This window comes from Dendrobium catenatum, unplaced genomic scaffold (assembly GCF_001605985.2).
Source record: "Dendrobium catenatum unplaced genomic scaffold, ASM160598v2 fragScaff_scaffold_621, whole genome shotgun sequence".
Taxonomy (NCBI): Eukaryota; Viridiplantae; Streptophyta; class Magnoliopsida; order Asparagales; family Orchidaceae; genus Dendrobium; species Dendrobium catenatum.
Window position 1 is genome coordinate 16170001 of NW_021319083.1, and position 14959 is coordinate 16184959.

General features: G+C 32.6%; 1 protein-coding gene across 9 annotated transcripts in view; it reads right to left on the minus strand.

The window, feature by feature from the left end:
• LOC110094086 (transcription initiation factor TFIID subunit 15b) overlaps positions 1-12600 on the minus strand; it is a 27143-nt gene extending 14543 nt beyond the window's left edge. For 8 of the 9 annotated variants that reach the window (XR_002302822.2, XR_003700863.1, XR_003700862.1 and 5 more), the window contains exons 1-5: positions 12347-12600; positions 12155-12263; positions 11022-11817; positions 7497-7647; positions 7333-7414 (exon numbers count right to left, since the gene is read on the minus strand). Coding sequence is in view for 2 of the 9 variants with exons in the window: in XM_020819235.2 (XP_020674894.1) it covers positions 7333-7414; positions 7497-7647; positions 11022-11817; positions 12155-12263; positions 12347-12440 (1232 nt within the window). In the remaining 7 variants the exon portion in view is untranslated. The remainder of the gene's footprint in view (positions 1-7332; positions 7415-7496; positions 7648-11021; positions 11818-12154; positions 12264-12346) is intronic. The other variant, XM_020819237.2, reaches the window with a different exon arrangement.
• Positions 12601-14959: the final 2359 nt, after the last annotated feature.

The following is a 14959-nucleotide window of genomic DNA, read 5'->3' on the forward strand; positions in this document are numbered from 1 at the left end:
TTATTTTTTTATTTTTTTTTTTTTTTTTGAATAGGGTTCAAATCATCCAATGGAGAAATAGCATAATACTAAGTTAAGTGTGGCAGAGATGAGGATGCTCAGTTGGATGAGTGGTTTTACGCTTAGAGATAGGATACGAAATGAGCATATACGTGAAAAGGTTGGAGTAGCTCCAATAGAAGATAAGATTAGAGAGAGTCGCCTTAGATGTTTTGGTCACATAAAACATCGGCCTTCCGATGACCCGGTTAGGAGAGTAGAGGTATTAGATTTGACTTATGTTAAGAAAGGTATAGGTAGACCTAAAAAGACTTGGTTAGAAAATATTAGGAATGACCTTTCTTTATTAGATTTAAACGAGAATTTGACTTTTAATAGGACACAATGGAGAAAAAGGATTCATGTAGCTGACCCCACGTAGTCGGATAAAGGCTTGATGTTGTTGTTGTTGTATTTAAAATATATGATCCACGATTTCCACACTCACCCAAAAGCTAGGAATATATGTTAACAATTCCAAACATGGAATAAGAGTGTCGAATTGTATTTGATTAGGAGCTTTAATGCTTTCTAAAGTATATCAACAGTTTGGTTTCTTGAAGTATAAATCACCTTAATAAATTCTTATTCAACTTTCTCCTATATGAAGTGCATCAATCTCAACTTGCTTAGTCCTAACATAGCAAACAAGATTCTTAGGAACGCTTATTGTAGCTTTGTTGTCATACTTCATCATCATTAGCTCTTTATTATAAATTTTAGTTCTTCAAGAAGTTATTTAAGACATTCATTCACAAATTCCAGGTGACATGACCTTGAATTCCACTTTAGCACTACTTTGATCAAAACAACACTGTTTTTTTACTTCCCCAAGTAACTAAATTCCCACATATAAACAAGAAATAACCATATGAGAATTTATAATCAAATCCTACCCAATAAGTACAGTGAAGGTTCAAGACTCCCATTTATTCCTTTCTAAGAGAATAGGTCTTCCCTAATGACCTTTTAAGATATCTTAGTATCTGTATGCAGCTTCAAGGCGTTACCCTATGGGATTAACTGTAAAGCTAATGTCAAGTACAGAGTGAGAAAAGTAGATGAGTTTTCCTACAAATTGTGGATGCCTTCCGGGGTCAACTTGTGTCGTATAATTCTTGAATACAATTTCATTGAGGGGATCCATTAAACTGTTCGCAAGCTTACAACCAATTGTATTGATTTCTTTCAGTGGTCCAAAGTGTATTTTTTTAAGATAATGATATATCCTGACTTGATCTTGCTACATTCATACCAAGAAAATACTTCAAGAACTCTAAATCTTGGATTTCAAATTCTTTGGCTAGTACACATTCAACTACTAATTTATTCCTAACGAATTGCCTGTAAAATTAATATTATCAACATATATAAAGGATAGTGATTTAACCGAGAAATGATTCTTTGACAAATCAAGTGTGGTCAAACTATCCTTGAGAGTGTCCATTCTTTTTAATGGCCATATTTAATTTTTCAAACCAAGCTCATCAAAATTATTTAGAACATAAAAATACTTCTTGAATCTACATGATGCTTGATTTACATTGTCAGTGGTCTCAAACCCAAACAATATAGTCATGTAAATTTCATCTTCGAGGTCCCCATTTGGGAAGGCATTTTTTGTCATCTAGTTGATTAATAGCTACTCCAAATTAGCAGCTAAGCGAATATAGCCCAGACAGTGGTAATCTTAGCAAGTAAGCAAAGGTCATTTGATAATCAACCTCATATGTTTAAGTGAATTCTTTGCAACCAATCTAGCATTATACTTCCAATGCTCTCATCTACTTGCATTTAGTTTTAAAAATTCGTTTGCATTCATTTACTTTTTTGCTTTATGTAGAGAAGAAAGTTTTTATGTGTCATTATTCTCAAGAGTCCAAATTTTCTCATGCTTGGCAATTTTTATGTTTATTAGATGTGCCTTGGAATTTTCATGTTAAAAAGATGTGTAATAAAGGCATGAAACTCAAGAATTTTTTATAAGTATGTTAATAAAAATCGAGTATTTGGCACAGCTCCTTATTCCTTCTCTATGGTCAATAGGATGCTTAAATCATCATCTGAATCATTCAACTTGAATAATGGATTCAAACGAGTAGACATTGAGTTTAGTTCAGTAGAAATGCTTTAATCCATCGTGTTACTTGAATTTTCTTATTGTCTGGAATCGAGAATCTGTGTACCTTGCTTGTTGTAAGAGATCTTGAGAGCTTTCATGGTGTTCAAAAGAATGGGATTTAGTGCTAAAGTAAGTTTGAAAAAGATATAGGTTTAGACATAACAGGATAGATATTATTACAAAACTCACACTCGTAAAATGAGTTGAAGTTCTCCCCCTGAAATGTGAGTTTTGGGGTAAAACATTTTATTTTCAAAAAATCTTCCATCCATATTGCTGTAACATCTTTTGAAGTTATAAGAATAACATTTGTATACTTATCAATGAGGTGAGTACCCAATAAAAATAAATTTTCTTGCTTCTGGGTCAAGTTTGCTTCTTTGATATGGAGGAATATTCGCAAGGCAGAATAACTGAATAACCTGAGGGGTATGGTAGATTGGAATTTGCTTTTTTAAATTTTAAAATTCTTGATAGTATGTGATTATTGAAACATGTAGCAATAGAAACAACCTCTCCCAAATAATGTTTTAAAATAGTGCTGGTGAACATACTTAATCAAGCAACTTCCAAAATGTGACCATTTTTCTTTTATGTTATTCCATTTAGTTGGGTAATAATATAAAAACTTTGGTGTACAATCATTTGTTGTAATAGAGAATTTCTAAGAATGGAAAGAAAATATTTTCTCCCATTGTCTGTCATGAAAGCTTGAATTTGGGTTTTAAATTGAATTTGTATCAAGAAATGAATTTTTGAAAAATAGAACCAATTTCATTTTTATCTTTCACTAGAAATCTCCAAGCGGTTCTACTATGATCATCAACAAAGGATATAAAACACCTAGCATAAGATATATTTTTCAACTAAGATGATCCCCAAACATCACAATTTATAGCAGTAAATAGTTGGGAAGTTTTATATGGATGATTAGGATAAATATCCAAGTATATTTAGACAATTGACAAATTTTAAATTATAAATTTTTTGTTTTTTTATTAAGAAAATAATTTTTTAGATATGAGAAACTATAATGGCCAAGGTGAAAATGGCATAACAAGATTGCACTATCATTAGAATAAAATACATATTAACTATATTTCACCTGTTGTATTCCAAGATTTTCAACATTCAAGGGGAAGAATCTAACATTTTTTTAGTATTATCAATCATCCTCCCCAAGGGAGCATTAAGGAATTCATAATGAGTAGGAAAAAAGTTGATGATGCAGCTTATATATTTGGTAATTTTATAGATGAATATTAAGTGGAGAATGAGTATGTTAATTTCTATTTTTAAGAATAAAGGTGATGCACAAGATTGTGCGAATTATAGAGGAATTAAGTTAATGTGTCATACTTTAAACTATGGGAGCGAGTTATGGAGTGTAGGTTGCGGCGTGATACTAATGTTTCTCAAAATCAATTTGGAATCATGCCGGGTAGGTCGACTATGGAAGCCATTGCTTGAGTAGATCTAAAACGGAATATATGGAGTGTAATTTTAGTAGTAATAGTCCTAGTGAGGGGATTGTGACTTTGGGCGATCAAGTCATTAATAAGAGTACACGTTTTAGATATCTTGGATCTATTGTTCAGAGTGATGGTGAAATAGATGGGGATATTATCAGCAGAATTCAAGTTGGATGGTTGAAGTGGAGGAATGCATCGGGCTTGTTACCTCAAACTTAAGGGAAAATTCTATAAGATGGTAGTGAGGCTTGCAATGCTTTATGGTGCTGAATGTTGGCCATTAAAAGAGAAGCATAATTCTTTGTTAAGTGTGGCAGAGATGAGGATGCTCAGGTGGGTGAGTGGCTTTACCCTTAGAGATAGGATACGAATGAGCATATACGTGATAAGGTTGGAGTAGCTCCAGTAGAAGAACAGATTAGAGATAGTCGCCTTAGATGGTTTGGTCATATAAAACGACAGCCTTTCGATAACCCGGTTAGGAGAGTAGAGGTATTAGATTTGACTTATGTTAAGAAATGTAGAGGCAGACCTAAAAAGACTTGGTTAGAAAATATTAGGAATGACCTTTCTTTATTAGATTTAAACGAGAAATTGACTTTTAATTGGACACAATAGAGGAAAAGGATTCATGTAGCCGACCCCACATAGTGGGATAAAGGCTTGATGTTGTTGTTGTTGTATAGATGAATATTAAGTTGCGGGTAAGTTTGGGAGCTAAGATAACCTATTTTTAAGATAGAGAGCTAGTGAAGCAAATTTTCATGATGTCAATTAAGTTATTGACCCATCAACAATCCTAATAATATATTTTTCTAAACAAGATTGAAAAGTAAGGAATAATGAGGCATTCCCTATCATGTGATATGAATCTCCAAAGGCCACAATCCAGAATTATGGTTGCATGGTATTTCATTTGTTGCATTAAAGGCATTTAAAAATTATACTTTTTTGAACAATAGATCCAGAGCAAAACATTTTTTGCAACATGTTTATCTCTATCTTTGTTGAAAAGGAAGGGAGTTGGTTTAGATTTATCATTATTAGAGGTGTAAAGTCTCAATTATCAATCGGTAAGCTCCACATGAATTTTTAAGCATATTTCACTTGTGTGCCCAAACATATGGTATTGATCATACCACTATCATTTTTAACCTAATAAAGTTATCATTAGAAGTATGCATATCTTGAGAAGCAATAGATGAACTCTCCAGGCAAGTTGAAGCTCATTGATTTCCAACCATGATCTTCTTCTGACTTTCTTCTCTAAGGACTTCCGAGATGACTTCTTAATAGAAGAACCTTTATTCCATATATCCTACCGGCTACCTCTGAATTCATCCGGCTTTTATTTAATCCAAGACAAAACTTGGACATCATATCTCTCTCAACATTATTTTGGTACTTGGGGCAGATCCTGGGCGCTCCAAATTAAATTCTACAAAGCCATTCCAGTTATTGCCAATATCAGGAAAGGGAATTGAAGAATTGGGCTATAGAGAGATCCCTTGTTAAAGATCACAGAAAATGCCTTTAATTTCAAATAATTATGAAGTACTCTTATTGTCAGAGTAAATTTCCTTAAGGCATCACAAATTTTTTTTGTAGATCCATTAAACATGAAATTGTATCGAATTTCATTTTCTATATCGCTGATATGTACATTGTTATTTTCAATCCCCCGTCTTTTGAATTTAAAGTGTTCTTTTTTAAAGGAATAGTAGTACCAATAAGATAATCATCTTTGCCTCCTCTTTTGAGGAACAATATAACCGATTGGATCCATTAAAGGTAGTTTTTTTTTTATTTGTGCCCAACAACTGATGAGTTGGAGAGAATCTTTTGACTAAATTGTTATCATGTGATTTTGATTAACTACTAGATGTGGCATCGAAGGAATAGCTTCTATAAGCGGCCATTTCATGTAGGGATGTCAATAAATAACCATATCCGCCAACCCAACCCGAAAAACATGGGTTCGGGTTGACCGTTTTAAGAAATGGGTCGGGTTCGGGTTAGATTTTTCAATGTAATTGTTAAATAGATTAGGTTCGTGTTGGGTTTTTCATGAAGCGGTTTTTACCCGAAAATGACCCATTTAATATTTTTTTTCTTAACATTTTTTTTTTTACTTTTGGAAATAATCTTCTTATTTTGTATCAAACATCTTAAACTTTATAGTTAATAAATTATTAAAAAAAATTAAGTTATAATTTTTTTAACCAAACGGGTTAACAGGATAGGTTTGGGTTGGTGTTTTTGACCCATTTATTAAATGGGTCAGGTTCAGGTTGACTGGATTCGGATCGAGTCAATTTTGAGCTGGATCTAAATTGTACCTTTCAACCTGTTTTGACATCCCTAATTCCTTGTAAGACCACCGTCATAATTTTGAACTAGACGAAGACAAAATGAAAGGAATTAGAAATCTGAGAGAAATTGGAAATATAAAAATACATATTTATACAAGATACACAACCCAATTGGTGACCTTAGAATAGAAAGAAATAAAACCTATCTATGGGGAAAATGGGAAAATAATAGAGGCAAATTCAGAGAACCAAACAAATAATATTATCCGCCTTCACCTGGAAACAAGAGGACTACATAATATAGAAAAATAAGGATTTTTTATATGAACAAGCGGCAGGATTTTCTTGTGTGGAATTAGCTGTATGACAGAAGTTGGGAATCTAGATTTTGACAACAGCAAGAGAAAATTCTGGATTGAAACCTACTGGGGATTTTCCACATATGCAGGAAAGCTGGCGAGCACCTTAGAGGCTTTCGAAAATGATCCTAAATAGCTAGAGTACAGGCCACCAGAGACTTCTAAAAATGTTTCATGGATTATTGGACTGCTGGCCACAGTATTAAAGGCTTTAGGAAATGGATACACGATTTTCACAATATCATTAGGAAAGGATGTCATAAAGAAACAAAATAAACAAACAAAAGTCACGTTACACCAAGGCACTTCTCTGAATTGGAGCCCCTCAACCATTAGCTTTTCGTAGCAACCAAACAGCAGATTTAGTGAAAAAATATTACTCGAAATGAAAATTATTATTGAATCTTTTTACATCATGAAAATAGAGGGTGGAAACCAAATTCAATGGAATCATCAGCAAAAAGGCTGGATTTTTAAAGCAGGAAATTCTAAATATTTATAATGCCACTACATAAAATCCTGTCTAAAGTAAAGAGATTAAGAGAGAAATCCGGACAAACTAGCACATCACAGGAAGTGCCCTTAATTTAGGCTCCTAAGGGAATAATTCTTAGTTCTTCAGCTCTGCACTAAAATAAATAAGTACAGTGGAATAACTATCCTTTAAAGATAATCCACAATCAAAACTCCTGTGTGAAAGTTGAATATTATGGTAGTCTAAAAAGAGCTGGCTGGGATATTGAATTCTAAGTTTTAAAATCATTTATTGAAAAGTTCCAGTGGATACAAATCTGAAATATCAAAATCTAGCAGATGAACAACCATGAACTAGCATGTTAAAGGCAGCTAACAAAATAAAAACTTGAAAGAACATTTAGATTGAGATGGATACTAAATAACAAAATCTTACCTACCTAAAAACATATTTTAGACTATTGAGTTCATGGTAAAGGATGAATCCACACATTGCAAGCATGGGAATCAACCAAACAGAAAAAAAAAATGTCAAAATAAAAATGAAGAAGTACCCGTGACCATATGCAGGAGCAGGTTTAGGTGCAGTCTTTTCAGCCATAGTAACTTGGATAGGGTGGCCCCTCAAAACATGATCTGACAAAAAGAAAAGAGCATAAGCATTTCTATAATACGTTATAAACACATCAAAATCAGGATAAACAATGGCAGAGCTCACTGTTATAGAAGCTTCCAGCAGAATGTGCTGCTGCAGGATCTTCATAGGAAAGAACAGCATCCCCTTTACTATTTCCAGCGTCATCAGTATATATCTTTATATTCCAGGGCCACTGATCTTTATAACCACGTTTCTGTTTGATCCTTCCAACCTGCAAAACAAAATTGCCAATATTATGATGCATCAAAAACCAAAACAAGTATATATTTCCAATCAACACAACAAAGTTAGCGGAAAAGAACAATCAGAACAAAAGATGCATGTACAAACGCCAATAGTATGGTTGGTAAACACTAAACGGTATTGAATACATAATACCTACGCTGGAGATTATGAAATCAAAACATAAAAAATGAAAACAGCACTGTTGCAAATCTTACCCCAGTTAAACTGAACCAGTATAAAATTTCCTTAGTTCCAAAGCAAAGAATACATAATGACACATCTCCAATGTAACTTATAATAAAAAAACACCCTCTTAGAGTATCTCTAATATAATTATTTATCATAATATCTCTCCAAATTTCACCATAAACTCATCCAACAAATCTGATTTTCCCAGACCAACTCGGTCGTCAATGGTTTCTTTATTTCCCAACAATCAAACAAATACAACATACCCAATCTATTGTAGCTAAATGCATCTGACAGTAATTCACAAATATCATATTATCACAAACTATGCATGAGATATATCTCCATTTTAACCACTAAACTTTAACTTTTGAAATAATGTCCTAATTGATTTCCCACTTTTTTTAAGTATAATACATCTAAGACAGTAAAACATGTGTATCACATTGATGTTATACCAACAGTAACTATTATCAAGTCCACAGCCGCTTCAATTAAACATAATATAATTACTTTTTAATAAACTAATCCTAATCCTATTATCTTATAAAAAAAATATTTCTATGCTAATTTTTAACTTTAATCATAGTTAACACCTATCCAAAAAATTTCACCTGAAAATACTCAAAATAATATAGTATGCAGGTAGGTATATCACTTTACATATATTTCCTAAACATCTCCATGACCAATAAAATTATAAAGTTGAGATTACGCCTTGCTATAATGCTCTTTTAATCGTACACTCCATTCTTCAAATTAATTATAACGCCCATCAACACTCTATCATGAATATATTTAATATCTTCAACATAATTCTAAATGCATTTTCTCCATCATGCAAAAAAATAATAATAATAAACTCTCTTGACAGTTGATCGCATGATTTTCAAAGATTAATAAAATTCACACAAAGATCATTTTGTTCCTCTTTATATTTTTCTATTGATTCTACTAGCATATTAAAGCATCGATCTTTCGAACATAAAACAAAATGGTTCTCTTCTATGGTATCAGTTTTCTAAGATCAAACTCCATTAATCCCTATCCCATTACTTAATTGAATGAATATAAATTTGATTCTCATGTAACTATCACAAACCTTAAAAATATCCTTAATTCTTAAATAATAATATCTTTCTTATGCAATCATTTAGCATACTATTAATGGCATGAAAAGTAGGATTATTAATACAGAAGTGCTTAGAGAAAGCAAACTTAGAATTCCATTAACATCAATCCCAATAAATATTTTTTCCCATAAGCTTGAGGAAGAAAGAATAATTATGGATAGTTGCTTAAATGGACATATAAGTTCAAGTAGGATGGGCAATGAGAACATTCATAGTGCTTATAGAAATTTCAAAAACTAAATTATTTAAGAAGTTCATAATGAACAAGAAAATAAAATAAAAAACATGATACATTGATCCAAAAAGTAAGTAGAAACAAATTTGAAGTAGAAAGTAGAAACATAAAAATAAAACTTTAGGTTCAATCATCCAAATAAGAAACCTATAGAGATTTGGAGATTTGTGGGGATACCCTTGTTTTAGTAAACAATTTTTTTAAAAGAATTTTGAAGACAAAGAGGTTAAACAAATTATTAAAGAAGTATTTTTATTCCAAGATTTAAAAATAAAATAGATGATCAAGATTATAACAATTCTAGAGAAATCAAACTTATGAATCATAAAATGGAGTTATGAGAAAGAGTAATTAAACATTAACTAAAAAATTATATCAATTTTGAATAATCAATTTGGTTCCATGGCCGGAAGATCCACTATGAAAATGATTTTTTAAAGAAATTTAATGGAAAAGTATACAAAGCAAAAAAAATGATCTTCATATAATTTGTATTGATCTTAAGGTGTATCTAGATAGGGGCATCAAAATTGATCTGACGCAAAAACCTAACTCAAACCTAAACAAAAATCTAAGTTTAAGTCAACCCATGTAAGATTAAAGTTGATTCGGGTTAGCTTAAGTGATTAAAAAAATAAGGTCAAATTCTAGTACGTTGGGTCGAATTCAGGTCAACCTAGCAATAATAACTTAACTATTTGATTATATTTAATTAAAAAATCATATGGAATTATAAAATATTTAATCAAAATAAAAATCTAAGGGTTGAGCAATAATTATTTCATTAATAAATAAGTTAAACATGGTGAAAATGATAATTTTAAAATGGATATGCGATAAATTTACGAAGGATAAATTAATGATTATATCAAAATGATGATTAAAATAGTATATATTAAAGATAAAAGTGTTGCAAATGAATTTAGATCATTTAGAGATATATATATTGATGGATAGAAAATAAGCCTATTAAATGGGTTAATAAAATTGGTATCAAAGAATTATGTAGAAAAATGGTAGGAAAAAAAATAAAATAGATTGAAGTTGCTCAAAATGAATTACTAATAACAATATATTTAATACCGAATGTAGCACTCAATAGAAAGAAATAAAAAATAAGGATATATAAAATCAACCTCAAATAGTTGGTATAAAGCTAATGATGATGATGATAAATGGTTAAGAGGTAAAACTAAAACCGGTATGCCTCCCATGAGAAAAAAGCTAGTGGAAACTTCTTTTTTTGCTTTGTGTTACATAAGTGTGAGTTAAGTTTCCAACATAATCTACAAAAAATCATGCTTACTTCTTGGAAAAAGGAACCAAATAAACATAATAAGCATTATCACTATTCAGGAAAAACAATCCCCACTGCATCAGAAGAAAAAGGGAATATCATGAAGTCAAATAATTAAAAATAAGCAAGAATATATACTACAACACAGTGGACTAACAAAAACCAAGAAGATAAAAAAAGGTTAATTGCTTGGCAACAGAAACATCAGCAAGATTAAAAAAAATGTTCAATATTTGGCTCATAAGATGGCACTCAAACAGACAATTTCTATGATATGAAGAATTTCTGGCATTGTAAGAATTAAATGAAAATCAATCTGCAAAAACTAAATCCGTTCATTACAGTAACAGTGCTTCAATTAAACCATCCAAAGTGACAACCATACAGCATGCCCAAAAAAACCTAGGCTGAAATAAAATTTACAAGAGTGTAGAATGAATTTATAAATCTGTGCAATTTATCTTTTCAATAAGTGAAAAAAAACAATGAACAAAATTAAACGATACCTGTCCTATGCCACCAAAAAGATCCCTTAATTCATCAGTTGTCACATCTGTTGGCAAATTTGAGATGTAAATTCTAGAATTGTCACACGTATCTCCACATGTGTCATCACATTGCTTAATACTTGATGGAGGTTCAACAGGAGCACCCCCATAAGCACCACCTGCAAAAGGTGCCGGAGCAACACCACCCATATCACGACCAGCCTGAGGAGCACCACGCCCACCATCATAAATCGGAGCACCCCGACTAGAGGGATGCTCACCGCTGTAAGGATTCGGAGGTGGGGCACCATAAGATGGGGGCAAGGAATTCACCCCACCATAAGCAGTAGCTGACGGAGCAGAGTCATGTCCATAAGCAGCACTCCCACCATAAGAGCTTGGTGCAGGAGGATAGCTTCCACCACCTCCGCCATAAGAGGGAGCCGCTGGAGGAGGAACCTCAGCATAACCAGTATCTACTCTGCCACCATAATCTCCATCATCTTCTCTACCCACTCTACCATGACCACCATCCTCCCTATCATGGCTGTTGAAAGAATCACCTCTACCCCTATCACCACGATTTCCATTGTAGCCACGATTTCCTCCACCATACCCACCACGTCCACCACCGTAATCTCCACCTCCACGATTATAACCTCCATCACTACCACCCCTGTTATAACCTCCTCCTCCTCCTCCACCACCACCACCACCACCTCTGCTATGACCACCACTTCCGCTACTGCCACCAGGGCTAGGAGCGCCACATTTGTTACACTCAACTCGCCTTGCAAAGTTCAGATTTCCGCAACTAGATACAGAGAAGGCCAGATAAGAACAATAGAAGAAAATTTGACACAAAATCCGACATCAGGGCCTATTTGGTTACTTTAAATTAAAATTCATGACTTGTAATATGATGATTTTATTAGATTCCATAGTCTGGTTGGACGTATTTAGAAATCAATATTCTGGATGTAATTAGTAATCAATTTTTTTAATGTAGATAGAAATCAATATTTTTTTGGAGTCTGAAAACAATTTCAAAATCCCCGAAATGCCATGATTTCATCCAGACACAAAATTAATTAAACTGAAATCACCATTTGCAAACAACCAAATAAGCCCTAACTCAAGATCAAACAAACCTAGGGTTAGGGCATCTCCAATCCCCTTCCCGCCCGCCGCCGCCACCACGACCACCACCTCGTTGTCCACCACTATTTCCCCCGCGGCTCCAGCGATCTCCGCCACCGCCTGCTTCAAGAAAAAGATAAATGGTTAATTTTTACGAATCCCAAAACACAAATACTTCTTGAAAAGTACATAAACCCTAAAACCTCGATTCTGAGGGCCTCCATATCCGCCGCCACCGCCGCCGCCACCACGTGGGGCCGAGAAGTCCCCTCCTTCAGATCCGTAATTACCTGACATCCTCTCTGAGCTGAGCTATCGCTATTCGCCTTTTGTCGAGGAAGAAGATGGTGAGGCGGCTGAGAAGGGAGAGGAACGCGGCGTTCGGTTTTTTAGCTCGAGTAGGTTAAAGCAGAAAAATAAGCCCTTAGTCCGTCAACACAAAAGGAAAACACGAAGCTATAGGATTCTTTAACATCTGAATATTTATCATTTTTTTTAGTTCTTTACGTCAAAATATTACTTTTTTGTACTTTAAATTATACATTTAATTAGAGAAATTTAAATTTATTTCCCTCATTATATGCATAATTGATCAAATATCTCAATTATTTATTTTCATAAAAATATATCTATAAATTCATTTGTGACTACTCGATGCCTATGTCGTGAGCTTCAATTCAAATGAATGTGAACTTTTTAAAAGCCGAGATGCTCAAATGTCCATCATCCCACCACCTTCTGTCTCTAGCGATATTAGAGCTCATGTGATCAGTCTGATTAAAACTTCATAGGAATGGCATCTACATTTTAAACATCAATTGTTCAACGATAATGATATCTTTTTGGCCATCGTGATTTAAATGTATTCATCATTAACAATCGTAGGTTATAATAGAAAGAAGACTAAAGAAGAATCTTAAGTTAAGGAATGAAAGGAGTTTCTAACCTTATCCAAACTAAAATCTAAACGATAAAATTTATTAAATATCATATTAACTGTTACAATCATATTAGAACCTTATCCAAATATTAGTTTAATGATATTTGAACCTAATTTGAATATTAGCAACTTTATGCTATAATAGGAATAAGACCAAGGAGAACCCTAGGTTTGAAAAATGAACAAAGTGCAAACTTCTACTTGAAGTTTTGAACCAAGTTCGAACTTTGTTTAGACCCTAAGATCTAAATCATGAATTATATCAAACACCGTATTAAAATTTACAGTCATGTTAGAATCTTGTTCGAACAAAGCTCAATCTTTGTTTGAGCCATATTCAAATCTTTCTTGAACCATGTTTGATCAGATCGAATCATGTTTGAGCATGTTTCGAATGTGGTTTGAATATTATTTGAACTTAGTTCAAACATGTTCAAATCACACCCTTTTTGTTTTGTATTTGTTATCTTTAAATGAATTAATTCATTTACGTTGTTTGATATGTATGTAGCTGTTCACTCTAATCATATATGATGCTTCTGATCAAATTAAAAGGGTTGAGAAAATTCTACCTCATATGAAGAAGTGTGTATAATTTCAAGATTTTACAACTTTAAAGATGTAAGGTTTTAATTGTGTACTTTATTTATAATGACATAAATGAGTATCCAATCAACCAAGTGACTAAATAAATCGGATTTGGGTTCTAGTCAACCAAAAATAATACATTCATTATTTAAATTTTTTAATAAAAAAATAATGTCACATTATAATTTTTATATATTTGCATAGTCTAAATTAGATAATCAAATCAATTTTGAGTCTAGTTGACACTAACATATCACCATTTAAATATTTGTTGTGTCGGATGGGATCGAGATTAGATTTTATTGAGTAAATTTTGATTCATTTAATAAATAGGTCGTGTTCAGGTTGGCTATATTCATGTCCGTTCATTTTTATTTTAGACTCGAACTCGAGCCAAAACCTAAATTGACACCACTAATTTTTGTTGTTGTAATGGTACTATATTATATCAAAATTATAATATATTATATTTTAGCTACATGTTTGTACTTTCCCTTATGAAAGTTATATTCCATAGTATCATAGTTATTGTGATTGTGATATATATGTTGTATGAAATTTATAATCTATTATGTTATAGTTGTTATGATTGTATTGTATTGTATTATGTTATAGACTATTTTGTATAGGATTTGAATGAGTTTGGAGTTTTATTAAAACAATAGACCTTCACACTGAAAGGTATTAGAGAACAACATAGAATTAATCATTAATATAACACACATTGTATGAATTAATAGCACTTAAACTATATTAAATATGATAAAGTAATTGATAAGTAATATTGCTTATTGATAATACGGCTACCCTCTCCACTCACTATGATCCAACATCTGCTAGTTGCCTTTGGATTTCTGACTTCAACATCAAAGCCGTTCATCTCTGACGGAATTCTTCTTGCTTTACTAATATATAGAATTTTGTATGAGTTAAACATAACCATAATTTCCAATGAAATCTTTGTTTATTGTTCCCTTCTTCTTCCCTGTAGATGTTTGGTATTTATAGATTTTCATCATGGTATCAGAGATTTAGGTTAAACCTTTCTATGTTTAGTAATTCTTCGTCCTTATCATGGCAAACTCATCATCTTCTTCCTCCTTGATTCTATCACTCCTCCCTACGAGTGAGGTATTTATTCCCCCTAAACTTAAGTTTGCATGACCACTGCCAAGAGCATGGTAAAATGTTCAGCTTAAAGTAGACAATCACCCAATATGGAAGGCCCAAATACTTAAGTTGTTCAATGTTAATGGCTTTAATGCATGGTTACTTAACTGGCGTCATT